The sequence below is a fragment of the Neltuma alba genome, unplaced genomic scaffold (genome assembly GCF_004799145.2).
Source record: "Neltuma alba isolate B1F8T4 unplaced genomic scaffold, ASM479914v2 tig00011648_pilon, whole genome shotgun sequence".
In the NCBI taxonomy this organism is placed as follows: Eukaryota; Viridiplantae; Streptophyta; class Magnoliopsida; order Fabales; family Fabaceae; genus Neltuma; species Neltuma alba.
Genome location: NW_021636296.1, coordinates 462,463 through 482,500, shown reverse-complemented (window position 1 = coordinate 482,500; position 20,038 = coordinate 462,463). Strand labels below are relative to the sequence as shown.

At 36.4% G+C, this 20,038-nt stretch overlaps 3 protein-coding genes across 7 annotated transcripts in view; 1 reads left to right on the top strand and 2 right to left on the bottom strand.

The window, feature by feature from the left end:
* LOC114716205 (ras-related protein RABE1c-like) overlaps positions 1–3,135 on the top strand; it is a 4,406-nt gene extending 1,271 nt beyond the window's left edge. For all 3 annotated transcript variants that reach the window (XM_028901167.1, XM_028901168.1, XM_028901165.1), the window contains exons 4-9: positions 1–58; positions 1,470–1,535; positions 1,637–1,734; positions 2,503–2,565; positions 2,647–2,739; positions 2,820–3,135. The exon at positions 1–58 is cut by the window's left edge and continues 43 nt beyond it. In XM_028901167.1, coding sequence (XP_028757000.1) covers positions 1–58; positions 1,470–1,535; positions 1,637–1,734; positions 2,503–2,565; positions 2,647–2,739; positions 2,820–2,894 — 453 coding nt within the window. In that variant the 3' untranslated portion in view covers positions 2,895–3,135. The remainder of the gene's footprint in view (positions 59–1,469; positions 1,536–1,636; positions 1,735–2,502; positions 2,566–2,646; positions 2,740–2,819) is intronic.
* Positions 3,136–3,381: 246 nt separating this feature from the next.
* LOC114716258 (uncharacterized) lies at positions 3,382–7,175 on the bottom strand. 2 transcript variants are annotated; one of them, XM_028901242.1, is made up of 5 exons: positions 6,402–7,175; positions 4,579–5,890; positions 4,437–4,502; positions 4,134–4,332; positions 3,382–3,997 (listed from the first exon to the last, which is right to left on the bottom strand). In XM_028901242.1, the coding sequence occupies exons 2-5, from the start codon at positions 5,254–5,256 to the stop codon at positions 3,933–3,935; spliced, it is 1,008 nt and encodes a 335-aa protein (XP_028757075.1). In that variant the 5' UTR covers positions 5,257–5,890; positions 6,402–7,175; the 3' UTR covers positions 3,382–3,932. The 2 variants fall into 2 exon arrangements, with proteins under 2 accessions (XP_028757075.1, XP_028757074.1); XM_028901241.1 differs by having other exon boundaries at positions 4,579–5,613.
* Positions 7,176–11,440: 4,265 nt separating this feature from the next.
* On the bottom strand, positions 11,441–16,447 carry LOC114716193 (protein ALP1-like). Of its 2 annotated transcripts, none has more exons than XM_028901150.1 (3): positions 16,167–16,447; positions 15,880–16,056; positions 11,441–12,675 (listed from the first exon to the last, which is right to left on the bottom strand). In XM_028901150.1, exons 2-3 carry the CDS (start codon positions 16,010–16,012, stop codon positions 11,627–11,629), a joined length of 1,182 nt encoding a protein of 393 aa, XP_028756983.1. In that variant the 5' UTR covers positions 16,013–16,056; positions 16,167–16,447; the 3' UTR covers positions 11,441–11,626. The 2 variants fall into 2 exon arrangements, with proteins under 2 accessions (XP_028756983.1, XP_028756982.1); XM_028901149.1 differs by having other exon boundaries at positions 15,880–16,053; positions 16,167–16,446.
* Positions 16,448–20,038: the final 3,591 nt, after the last annotated feature.

Here is a 20,038-nt window from a genome sequence, read left to right as displayed (position 1 = left end):
ATCAAACTCCAAATATGGGATACTGCAGGTCAGGAGCGGTTTCGAACGATTACAACTGGTAAGGTTTCTGATTCTTATTGATCATCGGAACTGAAGTGCCCATAGTGGGTAGTCTGCAAGTCAAATTCGTAGACAATTCTGCGTAGATAGTAGAACGAAATCAAATCCCTTAAACTGCAACTGATGCTGAAGCCTAAAACAAACAAATCTTTAAATTTGTTGCGGTTTTCCACCACTTTCTTTGCCAGTCTTGTGGAATTTATTGGACACAAATATTGGCCGGAAAAAAGGCAAGTTTAATTTGTGGATTTTTTTTTCCCGTTTAACTTAACGATTGATGGTTAAAAGAGGCATGAGGCGTAGGGAATGGGAACTGAGGATGTGGGTAATATGAGGATCAAAACCATGGGCTGTATGACCTCTTCACAGTTCGGTCTATTTGATTACTAGAAAGGCTATTCGTGCAAAAGAATGGAATGAAAATGCTACTAATTTTGTTTGGTATGGTATTTGGAATGTGAAAACAAATTTATTTTTATATTAATTAATTAAAATGTTATTTAAAAGACAAAAATGCTTTCAAACAATTTTTTTTCCCTCCCCTTCTTCTCTGTTCTTCTTCCCTCTTCTTGACAGCCATCAAACAACTCCATTGCAAACCTGCCATCACCATCTCCTTCACCACCTCAGTCACTATCACTCCTTCCACCTTCCTCCCCCTATGACCCCAATGCCTCTCCTCTCAGTAGCAAACACATTGCAACGAAAACAGGGATCTTGAGTCAAATATATAACAAGAAGATAAGGATGGAAGGAAGGGAATGAATCATAAGTAAGAAATCATTAGAATGCTAGAGTGAAAATCTATGCCTATAATAGTCTAAGGCCAAAGGAGAATCTCCAAGATTTATTCTGAATAATATTTCACACCTTTATCACTAAGAGTTTGATCTGATACATGTAGATGTCATACAGATAACTCACCATAACAACATATAGCTAACTACTTGAATTGATGACAACACACATAAACAATAGACAACTCATCCCAATCAACACTTAAAACATCTGACCACTCAAAACATGAAAACAAGATATTCTCCATCTTGGGACCACACGGCAGAATAATTCTACTGTATGTGAGCATAGGAGAAGAGTGCCTGGGAGGAATTCTATCATTGCCATGTTAGATTGGATGTCCAGCAAGTCTCTCCACCTCCCCCCGGGGGGGCGGAAATCACGTAGGATCTATTGTCCTCAGAGGTACCTATAGCTTTGGCTATCATGAATTGAGCTCCAGATATGCATTTCCTTACCAGGGATGGCCCTTTTGTGGATATTTTTTCATTCATGCTTCGCTGGAGTTTTTTCTTCAAAGATTTTGGCATTTTGTATGATTTCAGTGTTTCGCCAGTTCATCATTTTACACTATAGCTTACTAATCATTTTAGTAAACTGTTTTTCTCCAGCTTACTACCGGGGAGCTATGGGCATTTTGCTAGTCTATGACGTTACAGATGAATCGTCATTTAATAGTAAAATTCCCAGATCCAACTTCTAATTATAACTGGATTTCTGAGATTTTTCTCTTTGTATGATTTCTTGACTGGAATTTTCACCTAGCTTCTAATTGCAGATATCAGGAACTGGATCCGAAATATTGAGCAACATGCTTCCGACAATGTTAACAAAGTACTGGTGGGGAACAAAGCTGACATGGATGAAAGTAAAAGGGTAGGCAAACTTGATTGGGAATTTCTATGACGCGCGCGCACACACTTATTTTCAATGAAATCAAACTAATTGAATTTTAAATTTAAAAATATATTAAAAGTATTAATAACAAGAGTTAGTTATAAGCAAAAAATGTCCAAGACATTTACTTGTTTTTATTTTATTGAAGTACCTTATATATATACTCCTTCGGTCCTAATTATAAGACCTAATTGACTTATTTGAAGAGATTAAGGAAGTTAAGTTGGTTATTTATAATAAATAAGTGTTGTCATTCCTAAAATATCCTTGCTAATTAAGTATATTGGCTAAAACTATCATTATTAGAAGGATTATCTTGGAAAAAAATGCATAAATATAAAAGACAAAATGGATTGGGGTCTTATAATTAGAACCAAATAAAAAGTCAAATGGGGTCTTATAATAAGGACCGGAGGAGTAAATACATATATGTAACCCTCTTTTGCTTCCCCCTCCCCGCTTGTGGTGTTTTGAATGACGCTATGAGAACAAAGTGTTGATGCCCTGACTCAAATCCAAGACCCCTCCAACGTCAATTCTGACCATCAGAGATGCAGAGCTGTGCGCCACGTCGCTTAAATGAACTCTCAACCTTATAGAATGTGCCTACTTCATTATTGACTTAAGCAGTGAACCCATTTGTTTGGCTTTTATATAAAATTAATGAATTAATGACATATGCGAGCCACTCTTCCGCGAGTCAGATTCGCCCCGATAGGAATGATGTACATAACCTTCTTTTTTTAGGCTGTGCCAACCTCCAAGGGTCAAGCACTGGCGGATGAGTATGGAATTAAATTCTTTGAAACTGTAAGTGCTGCGTCCTTGCTAAGGTTGAAGGTCCCGGAAGTTTCTTTTTGTTATGATGCACTGAAGGATTTTCTGTTGCAGAGCGCAAAGACAAATCTAAATGTGGAGGAGGTTTTCTTCTCGATAGCAAGAGATATAAAACTGAGGCTTGCTGATCACGACTCTAGGACAGAGGTAATTATACTTCCTCTCGGGCAAATTGATATGGTGATAGCGCTCGAAAGTGTGAACTTTTCATGGTGAATTTATTGCAGCCATCAACAATCCGAATCGGCCAGCAAGAAGCGGGGGCTGAGCAGGCTGCTTCCAAGCCGGGCTGTTGTGGTTGAGTCGAAAGTATTTCTAGTTGGAGGGAACTTATCCACCAAAAACAAGCAGGAAGGATGAAACATTGCTTGGGTGACGTTTATAATTTGTGGTTTAGGCTTCTTTCTTTTTGTATTCGTTTCAAATTTTGGGTCTGAAGAGTAGTTTTTAACTAGCAAATGCATTCTAAAACGCCCTTGGCTTTTAATGGTAGGAGGGTGTGATCATTATTTGTTTTGAAATATAAACTGAGTTTACATTAAATAAATATGCATGTGGCAAGAACCGGCACTCCCATAAAGGGGGTGAACAATTATCATTTATCTTCCGAGGGCCTATCATTACAAGCTGTTTTATTGCACTTAAATTTTTTAGTAATTATATTATTTATTTAAGGTTTTATAACAATTTTTTTAAAAATAAATTTCAATTGTCAATAGCTTTTCGAAAATGCATGGCCCAACGCGGAACGCAGGGCACAGGGGGGAAAAAGAAAGATACTACTGCATATCAATCATGATAATATTTAAGTTTCTATTATTTAAATCTGCCCGCGTTATATGCATACGCTCTCCTTGGGCAAAATATACTGCATAATGAAATTATAAAAGCCCGGAAATTTGAATTTAGACTTTTCGTTGTGGGCCAAACTGAGTTTAGACTTAAAAGGAAGAAAACGCGCTTCATTTATCATCCATTGGTTTACTCACGCAATCACCCACCAACAGAAATAGTGATAGCTAGGTGACACCAGAAGCATTTTATCAGGATGATGCCACCGGCGATATTCAACTGAGAAGGGAACTGCACGGGCCCATGATAACGGGAAGTTTTCGAGATGAATCCGAACCAGCAACCCAAAAATAAGTCAGTACGTCTTGCTCTTCTAACAAGTGGCCTCCCATCTATTGAAATAGGCCGTATACAGTATGCAATTGGGTTGACGCACCAGAACAGGTGGGGAAAAATAAGTGCTTATTTGCATTTTCTCCCACTTGATATAACTTCCTGCGCACAATATAAAGTTTAATCATAATATTATTTCTTCCAGGCCTTGTGACTCATATATTCAGTTCTTCCTTTCCATAAATACGTTGAAGCTCACGTGCGGCTGCTTGAAAAGATTCTGAAGAGAATTGAAGAGAATTGGCATAGGCAGAATAATTAGATATGTGACGAATCAAATAACCCAGAAATAAAAACCATTCTGTATGCCTGCATGCATTTAAGTGCAAAACAGACATAAGGAGTAATTTGTCTACCTTTCCAATTGCGGAATGCTTTCTGATTAATCGGCGAACCGAAAACTGTTTGGATTGTATCAAACAACAAACTTTCAGGGGTACTCCTCAGCTCTTGTACAATCTGGTAGATGGTCTTCCCGTTCTCAAAATAAATGTGATTGTTTGGATGTTTTGTTTTGCAACCAGCGTGTCTCTCAAACTCGTAAGCGTTCAGAACCTGAAACATAAATCATCAGTTGAGTAGGTGGCAATTAAATTTTAAGTTGGGAAAAAAATGAACAAGGGGTTATGTCGGATTGTGGAACAGCGGTGATTACTAACCTTGGAATAATTACATGACTGGCATCCACAAAGATAGCCAGAACCTTTTATAATTCCCCCAAGTTCCTTCACCCATGCAGGTACATAACCAAAACTTAGTAAATAACAATGCGAATTCACAATTAAACAGGAGAGACCGTACCACCCGGGAAACCGAGACATACTTTACAGGAACACCGTCAAGCATACCAGTGGATATCAAGCTTCTGACATTAGAAGGGAAACTATTTGGGGCTTCTTTCTTCGCTGCTTTGAGCTCTGGTTTATTCTTGGATACGGGTTCAGCCTTTAGTTTATCTACCCCGGGAATACTTACAGTTGCATTGGAATTTGATGCATTCAACTCTTTCTCATTAGCTGCTGTTGATACTTGAACCGAAGATAGATTGTATAAGGGACCAAAGTCCCCAGAAGGCCTGTTCACAGGGATAATATCCTGTCCATCTGGGAACCCACAAAAAGATATCGTAAGTGTCCTCTTTATTATAGGAATCACCAACCGATACGGCAGTACCTTTATCATCGGCCTCAGCCAATGATATGACACAGGCATCCGCCCTGTTGGAGGAAGTTCCATGAGAGTGACATTTCTACCTTTATCAAGAGCTTGCCCTATTGACGACATATAGCCTATCTCAGGTTCACCATTATAAGCCTGATGACGATCGCTGATATTCTGCCTGATCAAATTATGCCTGGCTTCAGCTTGTACACTATCAGAATCCTTAACTTGATTAACTTTGACTTTTTTAATTCCCTCAAAACTTAGAAGTGCTTCAGTTTCTTCAGGTGCATCTTCTCTGTATTGACTGATCATCATATTCGTCGTCACATTAGAATTATCATCCGCAACGTAAGAACTATCCTTTTCCTCAAAATTGACAGGCTTAGATTCCGACCCAAACAGTCGGCCGATAAATTGGTTATTAGGAACTGAATTAAAATTAGGATTGTTCTCCCAGTGAGAAAAATTTATACTAGAAATTCCCTAACCTGATTTTCCATTTTCATCTTCGACTACTTGTTTCTTGTTAGGAAAAAAATCTACTTCAGCAGCATCAATAAACCATCGATGAGTTCGCTTTGATTCAATTTTAGAAGGATTATCAAATGCGGTCTCTCTGTCATTGAAATGTCCAGTGCCCTTTACGGTCCAAAATCCCTGGCTTTGGTAAGACTGCAGCAAAAAATATTGGAATTCACGTAGTAAAGCAGGTGAGACAGAATTGCGACATAGACAGGTCAAATGGGGAAACACAATAATTTGAGAAGGAATTTCTTCTCCTTAAAACTGATCTTAATAAACAATGACAAATAACCTTTCATAAAACCTTCCAAATTTAAATCTAAGACAAGTGAAAAAACTAAAAATCTAAACCTGAATCCTTCTTACGAATTATAAAGTAACTCCGGGAGTCATTAATATCTACCATATCCGTGCATGCCTGTATGCACTTATAGATTTATCATTTTAGCCGTTATTCCGTGTGCGGTTACGTATGCATTAGCTATGAAAATTAACCCTCGGAAAGTAGACAGGGCTATTTGACAAAACAGCCATATAGCAATAACAAATCTCAGATACATTTAGTAGATTATTTCCAGAAACTAATTGGCGCTAATCTATCTCACATATGCAATTACGTTCACGCGGGTAAACACGCTCAAATATCACATGCCTAAACCTGCGCGCTATTATGGTTTATAGATCGTGCTCTGTTCATGTCTTAAAGTGTCCTGAATCTCATGCCTGAGCTCATGATTCATAGCCTCTCTATCACTCCCTGTCTCCTTCCAAAGAGAAGAAGGCACAGAAGCTGTCCGAATCCCAGAAGAGAAGTGCAGATGGCTCACCACGCAACATTTTTCGTGCGCGATATGAACTCTTTAGAAAAACGCAACCAAAGCACACACTAAAACATTGTGAATAAAGAGAGAGTGAAGAAAGCAGAATCTAGAGCATACCATCTGTTTCTACTTCACGGGATATATATTCCTCAATCCACGGCGACTTCTTTCCAGGCGGTACTATTACTGTCTAGCACTGTCCACGGGAACTCCAAAGCTGTAACCACTCCTGCATCTAGACTCTGCAGAAAGCCTCTTCATGTACAGTAACAAGATTCACGTCTTCGAGCTCAACAACGGAACAGAAAAAATGGAGAATAAACAATAGCCGGAGGCAATGGTAAGAATTTACGATCACGAAAGCTTACATTGGAAACAAGAGACAGAAAACACATGTAGTACTCCGCTATCTGTCAATCATAGGGATTTTGCGAACAGAAATTTTCATGTAAGAGATATCCATCGCACATAAACGCCTATAACCGAACCGAAGAATTGCGAACAAGCGATTACACGTTGAAATTCAACGATCTGACCATCATCTATTCCATCCAAAGAAACGTAAACGGAAGGTCTTTCTCATGCACCCATATTCTGAAGTTTCCGGCGAAGGCACACGGCCTTAAGAGGGAGAAAGCAATGAGATATTCGGTCCGGTGTCTGAATCGCACTCGATCGTTTCTCGGTAAACGGTTGGAGACAGGATGAGCCTGAAGGAAGCATAATTCATGGTTGCCCTTGTTATTGACACACACGTGTGATGTGGAAAATAGATCTAGACCGTTGATGGAAGGGAGCACCTTTTGTTTTTACGGGTGAAAGGAGAGCAGCAACCTTCGTGATTCCCAAATTGGTCTTTTCGCCTTTGCGGCATTCCCTAGTGAGAGAGAATCAGAAACGGGCGGTGGCTGCGAAGCGCGAACAGCCAAACGCGCATGAGTGGCCGTGTTTGGGGGAATAATATTTGAGAAGAAATCTAAGGGAGGTCTCTTTTCTCATAACAAGCCAATTCTTCTGCCGCCCCACTGCTACCATCCGTGATGGCTGGGGCATGGGAGCCTGCGGTAGCCGATGGCCCGATAGGCAGGGGTGTCAAAAGGGTAGAAAAGGAAAAATGAGATTGGTTTATGGTAGCATATCATAGCTTTGGTGATATCATCTTCATGTTGAGCAATGAAATTCATTGGAGGATAAATCACAAATCACATGCACAAGGAAAGAAAGAAAATTCGTTTTCAAAAAATTGAAATTTCAGAAGTTATTGAATGGAATCTATATTATATTGTGCCATTTTTTGCAATTAACTTCACTTAATTAATCAAGTAATTAAATATATGATAAATTGTTATATATCTTTGTCTTATTGCTTAATAATAATATTACTTCCGTTCTAAATATAAGACATTAATTTATTTTGTCTTTTATATTTATCTATTTTTTTAAAATAGTTTTTGTAATAGTTGTGCTATCAAATAGTTATTTTAGTTAATACATATAATTAATAAGAACATTTAAAAAATACATATTTATTATAAATAATTGATTTAATTATTTTTTTTATTCTATTTAAATTAATTAATTAGTTTTTGTATTAAAAAGAAGAGGCAGTGTAATGTTAAATGAGGAGCAGTCGAGCGGGGGTCCCATGAACGTACTTGAAATGTGGTGGACCATAGATACTCGGGGACGTTGGTCACAAGATTGAGCCCATGAGAAACTTGTGCCGCGGCGCCAAAAGGTGAAGAAGGAAATGATACATAATCAGAAAATGATCGAGAGCTTAGTAACTCTAGGCAATTTTGCAAAAATCAACTGTTCCCTGCAGATACCTTAATAATTCTTTCAAATATTAATGTTTTTATTTAACAAACAGGGCATATTCCATTAATTTAATTAATGAAAATAGATTGAAAGTGTTTAAAAACAAACAGGGGCTTTTTGTTCAATTCAATCCATTAAGCGATGGGCTTTAATTTTTAAGTAAAGTCCAACAAAAAAAAGCATCCTCGTGAAAATTGAGACACAAAAATATTTCTCATTAACAATTTTTAGAATAAGGTGTTTAAATATTCTGAAAATATCTAGAAATGAACAACCAATACTTGAAATTTTTTTTTTTTTGCTCTTATATATCCTGAAAGTTTATTTTCACAACAAAAATATCCTAGTCATTATTTGCTGTTAAATTTGATTGTTAAATTATGTAGTTTGATTGAATGGTGAATAATGGTTCAAGACAGATATGCTACGAAATAAAACTCTCAAAGCAACTTTCAGGTGCTGGATATTCCTTCATGAATACTTTCAGGATATTTAAGTATCACAATTTTTTAATTCGATTATATTCTGTGTCACAGTTAGACGATTGTGAAAACTGGAGAGCCACATGCAAATATATACAACTAGATAATTACTTTGATGAGAAAACAATATGCACAGAGTGTGCAAAAATTTGTAGCAGTGTGTCTCATGGCTGAGCTGAAAGAGATCTCATAAATGAAGATATATATATATATATATATATATATATGCGCAAAACATCATGAATATAATCAAATATACTACTCTGGTACATGATACAATCAGTCAAAAAAAATTAACGAGGGGCGTCCTCAAGTTAAGGCTGAGATGATCATTTTCCAGGGGCGTCAAGTTCAAGTCCAGGCATAAATCAAACTTATTTTTATGAACAGGACCTCTGTGCTTTCTCATGTGACCTCCGAGGGCCTGTCCGATTCCAAACTGGGTTCCACAAATGGGGCAGGGATGCATCTTGTTGAGCTTGGAAGAAAGCATGAGCTTGGGCTTCTTGTGGCTGGCTCGGTGCCCTCCAAGAGCTTGAAAGGAAGGGAACACTCTATTACAAGTCTTGCACTTAAAACCACCGTCACTGCCCTGTGAGGAAGGGTTATTAGTCACCCCAACTCTGGACAGTAACATCAAACACTTCGTCATGTTTAAGTCCTCTGACTCGCCTTCATCTCTTCCTCTCTTCATGGCTGATCGACGTGTTTTACGAGTTGTCGAGGCGGAAATGGAATGAAACCTGGGTTAGTTTGACAGGTAGAACAGCGTACAAGTTGAAGGAAATCATCAAGAGGGAATATATATAAGAATCAAGTATGACTTGGGAGTTACGTGGGGGTCAGTTTTCTTGGTAAGTAAGGAACGGAACGGTTCCGATCGAAAAGACACTTGATTATTAGGTGTAATTTACCGCATCAAATGCAGTTTCGCTGTGCTTGCGTGACCGCGTTTCATTGGAAAGTTTGACAGACGGCATGGAGCTTTTTCGTCCTGTAACTGCGCTAGGCTCCCAAATCTAGTCTACAACACTCCTTAAGCCAGGCGCAGCCAAGAGCGTTGCATTCACGAAGGCCCCCTTAAAAAAGGAAAAAAAAAAAAACAAACTTTCTTCTTTCCGAGCGATAAATTTTTATGTTTAGTTTATATGATTTACTAGTTGAAATCACTCATTATTTATCACTAAATACATATTAAATTATTTAATAAAAATAAATTAATTTTTGTGGAATTAAAATATTCACATATAAATAAATGAAACAAATAAATAAATGGTCTGTATTAATTATGGGATTTCTTATTGGATAAGGGTGGGCGATGGGGAGCAGAGGACGTGGGGGCATATAAAAATAGATGGAGAGTATCAGAGTAGTACGAAAGTGGGGAAGCTAAGGAAAGATGTCAGCGGTAAAGGAAGAGGAAGGTTGGCGTTAGAAACTTGATATGATTACGTGGGCGTGGAAGAAAAACGAGTGAGAAAATTGTAGGGAAAAGAAGCCAGCGTGCCACCTCATTTCATGATTTCACACTGCCGTGTGCCCTGTCCTGTTCTGGGGAGGAAATGGATTAGATTGCGACAAACACACAAAAAGAAAAATTCAATTCTGTTTAAAAATAATATACTAGAAAAATAAAAAATGTAACGTGGAAAAAATAAAAGTATTATACTGAACTATAGAGGTATTATTCATTATTATTAATCTGATAACAACTAACGGTGGGCGGCGCATGTTCAACTTCAACTGAGTGTGTGAACACGGGAGCTCAGGAAGTTGCAACGAAGCTGCGCATGATTTCTGGTGGTAACTGCTGATAGTATTTGCTATATTTTTCAAACGGCCGACGTGAGACTTACTGTATTAATGCTGCTTGCCAGTCACTCCGCAAGTGGAGCTTTCATACATATTGCTATTATCTTGACATATCTTCTCCCATTTGTTAATGGTCATCCGTCATCAGGGCTTACGTTTTCAATATATTATCACGAATATAAATTAAACTCTTCATTTGTTTGCTAACAAAAAGCATACTGGTCTTCAAACTAACGTCACTCTCAAACTTGTTGTCTATACTCTCAGATGAACTGTAATTATCAACTACCGCTGGAAACTTCGTCGTTGTTTAATTCTATTTTTCTCTTTCAAAGACTCAATGCTACTTAAACTTTTGGTCTTATCTTCTAGATGATACCCTGCCCTTGTGTCTATCCATCGCATGCTTCATTTATTCACCAGTTACCATTGAATTCGAGGTTGAAGTTCGCAGAAGGGGGGCCGAAGTAACTGCAATCTTAAAATGTCCTTAAAAATGTCTCTGGCTGCCTAATTCATACTAATTCGTTACCGTACCAAGATGCTGAGCATTATAAACTCTCCGTAGGAGAATACTTCGGGCACAAGTTTCTTCCCCTTTTCTCTGGCGAAAGAAACAAAAAGTGTTTCTATCCCCCTTTTGCTAGGCAAGTTATGGCTATCAGCCATACTTGTCTCATTGCTTGCAGCCAACAGTTTTTTGACGTGACTTTCTTTCATTAAAATTATTTTTATTTTTTGAATCATTATTAGCATGTGACGCACATTAGATCAGAAGGGAAAACCATTTAGCATAGCCAACATGACTTGATTTTCAATTTGGATGGTTAATCCTTCGTTCAATGATCACAGAGAATTATAAAGTTGGGAACCTATACGGAATTAACACTTGATGAATTTCTACCTACATGCCACTTGGAAAAGTAGATGCAATAATTACTTTCAAGTTTCAAGAAGAGGTGCCACCACCCCCCCCCTCAAAACCCACCCAAAAAAAAAATCTCAAACAAAGGGCGTTGATATGCGGTCTAAGTAACTTAAAAATGGATTGAGCCATTAAAAAAAAATGATTTGAGCTGGCACATCGGAATACGATAAGGTGCAATCTTCACACAGTAATATGCAATTTGAATTACAAAGTATAAATTAAGGAGGCGAGTTGACTCCAAGAAACTCAGATTTCCAGATACATTCTTGAGGTAGCAACCGAAAGTAACAGACAAAATATCACGGAGGCAAGCTTCCGGTTAAGAAGAGAGACAGGTTATCTCTTAGTGATGCTCCTTTTACGTCAACAGCTCCACAAATCAGTTGATGGTAACCAGAGTCGTGGTTGTGAGACAAAGGTAGCTCATCCTGCACTTCATCTTGCATATCAATCACAATGTTGTGAAGCAAGCAGCAAACCAGAATAATCCTGGGCAACTTATGTTTATCAGGTCTCCACATCACTCCTTGAATAATTCTCCACATTTCCTTCAGCCTTGCCAGCGCCCTCTGCGCCACAATCCGTGTTGCGAAATGCCGCCTATTAAACTCTGCTTTTGGCTCTGGAAGTTCTTTGCCTTCATACGGGACTACCAGGTATGGCAGTAGAGGGTAGCCAGAATCCCCAATTATGTATTCCCTTATTTCTGATCCTTCAGGAAGCAGCAGCTTCTTCCCATTCAACCTCTCTCCTTTGTTACAAAGTTTGTAGAAATTGGAACTCTCAAAAACCAACGAATCCTTCATTCTGCCTGGCCAGCCAGTGACGATGTCCCTGAACCTCATGTCAGGATCTACTATTGCCTGCAACACCATGCTGTGATTCTTCTTGTGATCCAGCCACACATTACTAGCAGGCTCTGAGGCAGGCAAACACATCATGATGTGAGTAGCATCAATTACACCACAGCAATTGGGGAGGCCTCGTACTTTCTGAAATTTGGATTTGATTGATATAATTTCTGCTTCTGTAGAAGGCCATTGCAGATGGTGAAGACCCCTTTCTTCCATAGATTCAACAAATCGCCAAGTAACTTGTGAAACAGTTGAGTGATTCAGCCCAAATGAATCACCAATGGTGACTAGTGACTCCCCAGATCCTAGTCGCCTTAATGCTACGGCTACTTGATCATATAAAGACATTGGCTTGCCGTTAGAAAAGACAAAATGCGCAGATTTTGCCATCATATCATCCTTCACCAGTGAACATATGTACTCAAAAGTCTTTCTGGAGATCTTAAAAGTAGATTCAAAGTTATCCAACTCCTTTGGTGGAGACTGATGAAGATCTGCTAAGAAACAGAAGTTACAAAATTCAAATTTGGATAATGCAGATGTAATTTTCAATATATTTTTTTTTATCATCTTTCTTGTTGAGAAAAACTATTGTTGCAGTAAATCTCCTTCTTAACGAGATCTCATATTTTGTGAGAAAAATTACAAGCCTTCAATTTATTTGTGAAAGAGTTGAAGATCATTTGATAATGCCAAGACAAACACATCCAGGCAAATAAAATGTAATTAATGATGCAGCCATTCAACTCATATTCAGACATGAACTACCTTTTGACATGCAATGGAACTAGGGAATACCTAGGCTCACAAATTTTGCAAAGGAGAGACAGTAGTGTAACAAAATTGTGATTTCCCAGCAAGAAATGTCGGAAACTGAATCACACAATAATAACTGAACAAGAATAACAACCAGAGTATTTAAAGAGTAAAACAAGAATGTGCCTAAGTTACAAATAGGCAGTATAATGATATTGAAGTAATAAAACATAGAAGGTGATTCGAGGCTAGCTGTGAGACAACCTATTTTTTATTAAAATTATCCAGCAGCATTGTAATTGTACCCCATGTTTTGTTGCTATCAGCTAAGTGTACCTTGAGCACTGCTACCACCAAAATATCTGAGTAGTCTAAATACTATCAATTCTTAATATAAGAGCTTGTTTGACTTTTTATTTGGCCTTAAATATAAGAGTTTAATCTACTTTGCCTCTCATATTTATCCATTTTTTTCAAGATAGTCCTTATAGTAGTTGCACATATTAAATATTTCATCAAATGACACTTGATTAACAAGAATATTTTAGAAAAGACAGCATCTATTTATCACAAACAACTAAATTAATTTCTTTAATCTATACAAGTTAGTCAACTAGCTCTTATATTAAGGACTAGGAATAGTATCATTTAAACCAAGAGCATAATAATATGACTAGGATATTCCAGCTAAAAAGAAAAGAAAAGAAAAAGACTAGGATCACACAGCTCAAGACACCAAAAAATTTAAGAGATTTAATATCAGTTAGAGCATAGCTTTTGATTGTTGAACATTAGGGAATCGGTTATTCTTCCTTTTCCTCTTCTAATCTGAAAAATCGGCAGTTAGTTTTTTTTTTTTTTTTTTTCTTTCGCCCTTGGTTGTCCTATGTTGGGGTACATAAACAAATAGTCCTAAAGATACAACTCCTTGCTGGAATTTCAACGTGAAATTGCTTTGTCATCACCTAATTATCTATAAACTGTCAAATATGCATTAAGCCTTTTGTATCTTTCAGTTCAACAGTAAATAACTTTTCATGGTCTGAGGCCTATAACCCTCAATAAGGAAAAAAAAAATTACTTGAAAACTGGCATACCTTAAAATTTCTTCAATCTTAATTTGCAATTGTCATGGTAAGCAATCATTGAGTATTTACAAAGAATATGATGCCAACCAGAATTTAAACATCTGAGTAAAAAGTTGCCTGAAATGGGCCATAAAGTTGACTTAAAAATTGTAGAACCAAAAAAAAAAAAAAAAAAGGAAGAAGGAGGTAATTTCTGAAAATTGAATGCTGGTTATGACCTCCTCAAACAGCAGATATTAAAATGAATTTATGCCGTTCTAAGGACATGAGGCCTGACAAATTAAAGAAAGCATTCGATATAATCCTACAGGGTGGTTATACATAACCAAAATAAACAGTTTCAAAATAAAAATAGAATGAACAAGTATAGATCATCAAAGAGAATCACACCAGAAACTTGTAAACAGAACAGATTTGAAAAAATAAACAAGCATAGTATAAACACAAAACAACGCCAAATGAAAATTACAGAGGCAGCTGCTTCAAAAAATAAACCAAGCACTGAAAGTTTAAGTTTACTGTCATGAAACTAAATAAGAGCGTGTGTAAAACTAAGCAGTTTGCTAAATATCACATGTATAAACCAACCATAACAATTTGAGACTAGCCAATCATACCAAGAACAGAAGGAAAAAAAATTCATCACTTTGCTGCCCAAAAACTGAAAATAAGATATTGTTTACACTTGTTCTATGACCAGCATGATCTGGAATGATATGATCAGTCACCCTCATACTCAGTTTTGAAAAACCGATTGATAGCATGAGTGCAACTTTCTCTTCTAATATAAATAGTCCCTATTAAGCTTAGCTATGCATTTCATGACTTGGCTGCAGCCTGCTCTATCCTCAAGTACCTAGGAAAAAAGGAAATCTTCATAGAAAGAGAACCTTGCACAAAAAGTCTAGTGAGCACACCTGCCCCTTCGTTTAATCTGTTATTCTTCCCCAAAGCCACATCCTCATTTCAGTCCTTTGGTTTCCCTTCTTCTATTATTATAATAGTTCATCTATGCAGTTATTCCGATCGTCTTACTCAAAATTTCTGTCCTACTTGGGTCGAAAAGAGAAATATTTCAATTCTACGTTAAGAAACTCTGAGATGCAAGGCACTGATTTTAAATTTTCAAGTTAAGACATCAAGTCCATCAAATCCCTTGAGAATTTAGAAATTAGCACAAAGGTATGGTATCAACTAACTTGTTTCAGTTTCCCATTCTGCAAGCATGAACTATAATGGATGGAAAGTAGGACTGCGACAAACAAGTCCACTGAAAATCGTGTATTATGTATTGCACAACACCAGTAAAAACATTTTCTTTATGGAAGTCAAAATTTGGAGGCAATAGGATCCATGGTGACTGAAATTTGTTCAATTCTTGCACTGAAAAATTGTTTAACTGAGGACAACCTCAGGAAATAATAAGGCAAGTATTAACTTCTCTCACGTGAAACAGAAATTGCAGAGACGCTGTAGTATCCACCCCGTACCAAGAAGAAAGTACCATTCTCCATAATATCTTCGTACAATCCAATAATGTACTATATCATAGACGAACCGATATAGGTTTCATCATAAAGCAATTATATAATGTGATTAAACTTTCCTTCGGAGATAAGATAACACAATCAGAATGAGAGGCAACTTTCAAGTCAAATTAGGGATCTTGGACTTCTATACCAAAATGTATTTGCGTAACTAAGCGTGAACTTCAGTTAAAAAGCAAGCAACACCAAAATTCTATAGAATAGAGACGGATAGGAACGCACCAGTCATGCCGAGATTAATCACCAAAAGCAATATCATCAAGAGAATTGGATAGTGTAAAAGCATCAGAAGTCAAAAGAAAATTACCACTAATCCTCTTTGAGAACTCAATCCACCAATCTAACGGGCCCTCTTTCGCCGGCAAATCAGAAGCAGAACTATTCTCGTCGTACTTCTTCTCAGTCTTTTTTCTTTTTTTCAATCCTCTTACAGGACCCATCAGTCACAATAACTTAATCGAATCAAGACTTGGAAACCTATCTGCTTCAAAAAAGAAGGATTTGATGGAGAGTTTTCAAGAATTTACAGGAAAAAGAGAACACGAAACAGAGAAACAGAAAAGAAACATTTATAACAAATAGAATGACGCTTACCATACACTCAAAAGAATAATGGGCAGTACCCTGCCAACAAGTTGTAAGAAGAAAAGTTTAAGCAGATAATGGGTGTGCAGGAGGCGTTGTTAAAGCATGCAAGAAAGATGAAAGCTTAGGTGAAGAAGAGAAGTGAAAAAAAGGAAGTGTTGTAGGGGGCGAGTGATAGAAAATCGAAGTAACACATGTTGGCTGGTTTTCGTCTAAGACAATGTGGCTGGAGAAGTGAGGGACATGGATATGGATTCGTCCCTGTATCAATTCGTATTACAATTCAGAGATGCCTGCCTTTTTAGATGTTTGCCTAAATTAGTTTCAGATTAATTTCCCAGGGAAAAATTAACTTCCAATATTTTCTGGGGGAAGACCAACATATACTTTCATCGGGATATTATTGATTAACCTCGGGGGGAAAATAAACTCTGTCAAGGGTCGAAACACAAAATGACAAAGCTACCCGTTGCCTTTTTAGTGCGTTCGGGCATCTCAAGTTATTTTGTGCCTCGCAGTAAAATTGTGCTGTGGACTTTATCTAAGTAATAAAATTTATATTTTCATTATTTATTTTAAATATAATATGGTTATTGATCAGACTGGAAAAGACTTTAGTACCATGCACATGTATAAGGATTTTTTCTTCTTTCTCTTTTGTCTTTTGCTTCATGTTTTCCGGTTTGACATGCTGCAAGTATCTGTCTTTGTACCTTTCTTTGCGAGTTATTGATATTTCCATATTTCAGTTTAAAAGAAAAAAAAAAAAGGCAAGAGATTTGGGCGGTACATTTGAATTTGCTATTCCTTCAGCGAGAGATTTTTTTTTTCAATTAAAGTATAGATATCTTTCTTATTGGAGGTAATTCAATAAAAATTTAAATCTTGATTCACCATCTTACAGAAGACTAACTAATTTCGTTGGACTTAAATCCTGTCGGTTCAGCAAGAGAACCAATTATATTAACATTGGTTTACTAATTACATTTGCAAGGGAGAATATAGATCCTAATACATGCCTCACAAATAAGGCAGTAACCTCTACGCAAGGACAACGTGCTCCCAGTAGTCTAACTAGGTACTGACTAATTCATATAATTATTCTTTTTTTTTTTAGACAAAAAACAATGTACTTTGTACTCCATATTACATCTTCTTCTTTTTTTTTGAGCAAAATATTACGTCTTCAGTTAACGGGTGGAAATAATGCGTCATTATCACCAGGAAGTTGTCCTTTAAAAAAAAATTCATGGTGGGAATCTTGATTCTAATAAGTACTATAACAAGGCAAGTTGTCATGAAAATATGAAATGAAACTATTCAATGGCTGCTCGCAGATAAGAACAAATAATAAATATGCAGAACTTCGGGGGAGGGCCAATATTAAGACGCCTCCTTCTGTTCGTCGGTCCTCTTGGATTGTACTTTCTGCATTTTGGGCTAATAATCCATGTCCTACAGGCCTATGTCTCTTCACACAATGGACTCTAAATATTACTAATAAGTTATTGCTTCCGATCTTTAATGTAAGACCTCATTTAATTTTAATTTTAATCTTAAATATAAGATACTAATTTATTTTATTTTTTATATTTATATTTTTTTTTCAAGATAGTCTTTGTAATAATGGTAGTTCTAACCAATACACTTAATTAGCAATGATATTTTAAGACAGATTACACTTATTTATTACAAATAACTAACTTAACTTATTTCTTTAATCTACTCAAATTAATCAACTATTTTTTATATTTATGATCGGAAGTAATAGAAAAGTTAAACGAAAAAAAAGTTGAGAAGAAGTCCTTGGTGAAAATTTTATTTGTGGTAATGAAGTAGATCAGAAAGTACTTCTAAGGGAAATTTGCAACGGAAAAAAAAAAACGGTTTGTGATTTTTCCTACTTGTAATCTGTGTAATAAATTTACAAAGTATTATTACTTTTTGTGTATAAAAATTTACTAAATCTTTCTTATTAATAAAATTTTCAACTGGACACTATTCTCCAATTTTTTATTTTATTATATTAGAATTGAATTTTAAAAAGATAAAAACTTAGTTAAAATTAGGCGTAACGATTGATTGTAAAACAAGCCAAAGTGGTATAAAGGGAGAACGTGGGGGAAGTTGCGAGGGGGTAGCTTCTATTTGTAGGGGATACACAGGGAGCTGCAAGAATCTTCATGTGGAGTCGCTGACTTGCCATTTCGGACACTGCAGTCTGCAGAAATGACTTCCGGAAGTATGCATACTTGAACACGGACGACCAATAGGAGGTGAATTCTAACTGCCTGCATCGTACGTGCCAGCATGTTGTCCTTGGCCAAAAAAAAAAAAAAGGGAACTTGCACCCCAAAAGGATTTTTTGCACAATATCAAGGATTCAGATTTTGAAAAGGAATATTTTTTAAGAAAGATTTACTACAACCCAGTTCAGATTACTAGATTAGTCATGGTAATGGATATTGGATGCAAAAATGAAAAAAAAAAAAAAAAGGAGCTTGGCCTTTCTCTGGTGGGTTCTGCTATCCTATGCTTCTTGTATTGTTTTACATGCGGCTGCCAAAGTCAACTCCATCTATTTCCATGCTCACTACTTTTTTTTTTTTTAATCTCCACATACCATTTTCAAATTATACAATAGCACTTGTTATACTTCTTCGATCTTTGATATAAGACCTATTTAATTAATTTGATTAGATTAAAAAAGATAAATAAGTTAGTTAATTATAAGAAATATGACATGTTTTTCCTAAAATACCATAACCATCTTTTTTAATATCTTCATTCATTCACTTACTTGATTATGGTTGAGGGAGTATCCATATGGGTAATTTAGAAAATATTGATAAATATGAAAAATAGGTCTTATAATTAGAATTAAAGTTAACTTAATAATTATGTCCTATATTAAGGACCGGAAGAGTATTAGTTAAAATAATTCATATTGTTCTCCATTAAAAAAGAAACAAAGAACTGATACTAATAAATGCATAAAGAATAAAGATACTCCACATTCTAAACTCCTGGTTAGTTTCCAACTTTAAATGAAATCCAATAATAAGCAGAGGCGTGCAAAGCGAGGGAGCAGCAGAGGTATGGACTGGGCTAATGCAACTAAGACGGCCCAACAAGCCCGGATTGAGAGAGGCGAGAGCCACACATCTAAATATCTAATTGGCACCAACAGGAATTAGACCAAATAGAATAGGTTGATCTCTCATGACATAACAAATTAATATTTATATTTTGGTCATAAATATAAGACCCTAATCTACTCTGTCTCTCATATTTATTTATTTTTTTTTAAGGTAGTTCTTGCAACAATGATAATTCTAGTCGATAGACTTGATTAATAAGGATATTTTAGAAAAGATACCACCTATTTATTACAAATAACTAACTAAACTAATTTTTTTAATTTATTTAAATTAGTCAACTAATTTTTATATTAGGAATTGGAGTTAGTGGTCAAACTAGCATTTATATTAGAATAGGTAGTAGTACCGGTCCAGACGATACTGTGAGTTCAGGCCACTTGGTCGGCACAGAGAGAATTATTATATGCTTGACTTGAACTCTCATATTAGCGGCTGTAAGTAAATTTGGGTTCTCTGTGGGTGCGCCAAAGTGCTTATTCACCAGTCCAACCAAATGGTCTCTATGTGACATTTGACCCATGCATTCTCACAGAATCATCACCAACCCACAGCATCAATTTTCCGCCAAGAAAAAAAAAAGAAAAAGGGAGAGCATGCATTATATTACTTGGATTTATCTTCAAAGAAAATGTTATAGTATTTTTTATGATCATGATAGATCATCCATCATTCTCTGCCTTCTGACTCTAAAAGGAAGCATCTTCGAAATTTATGCGCTCG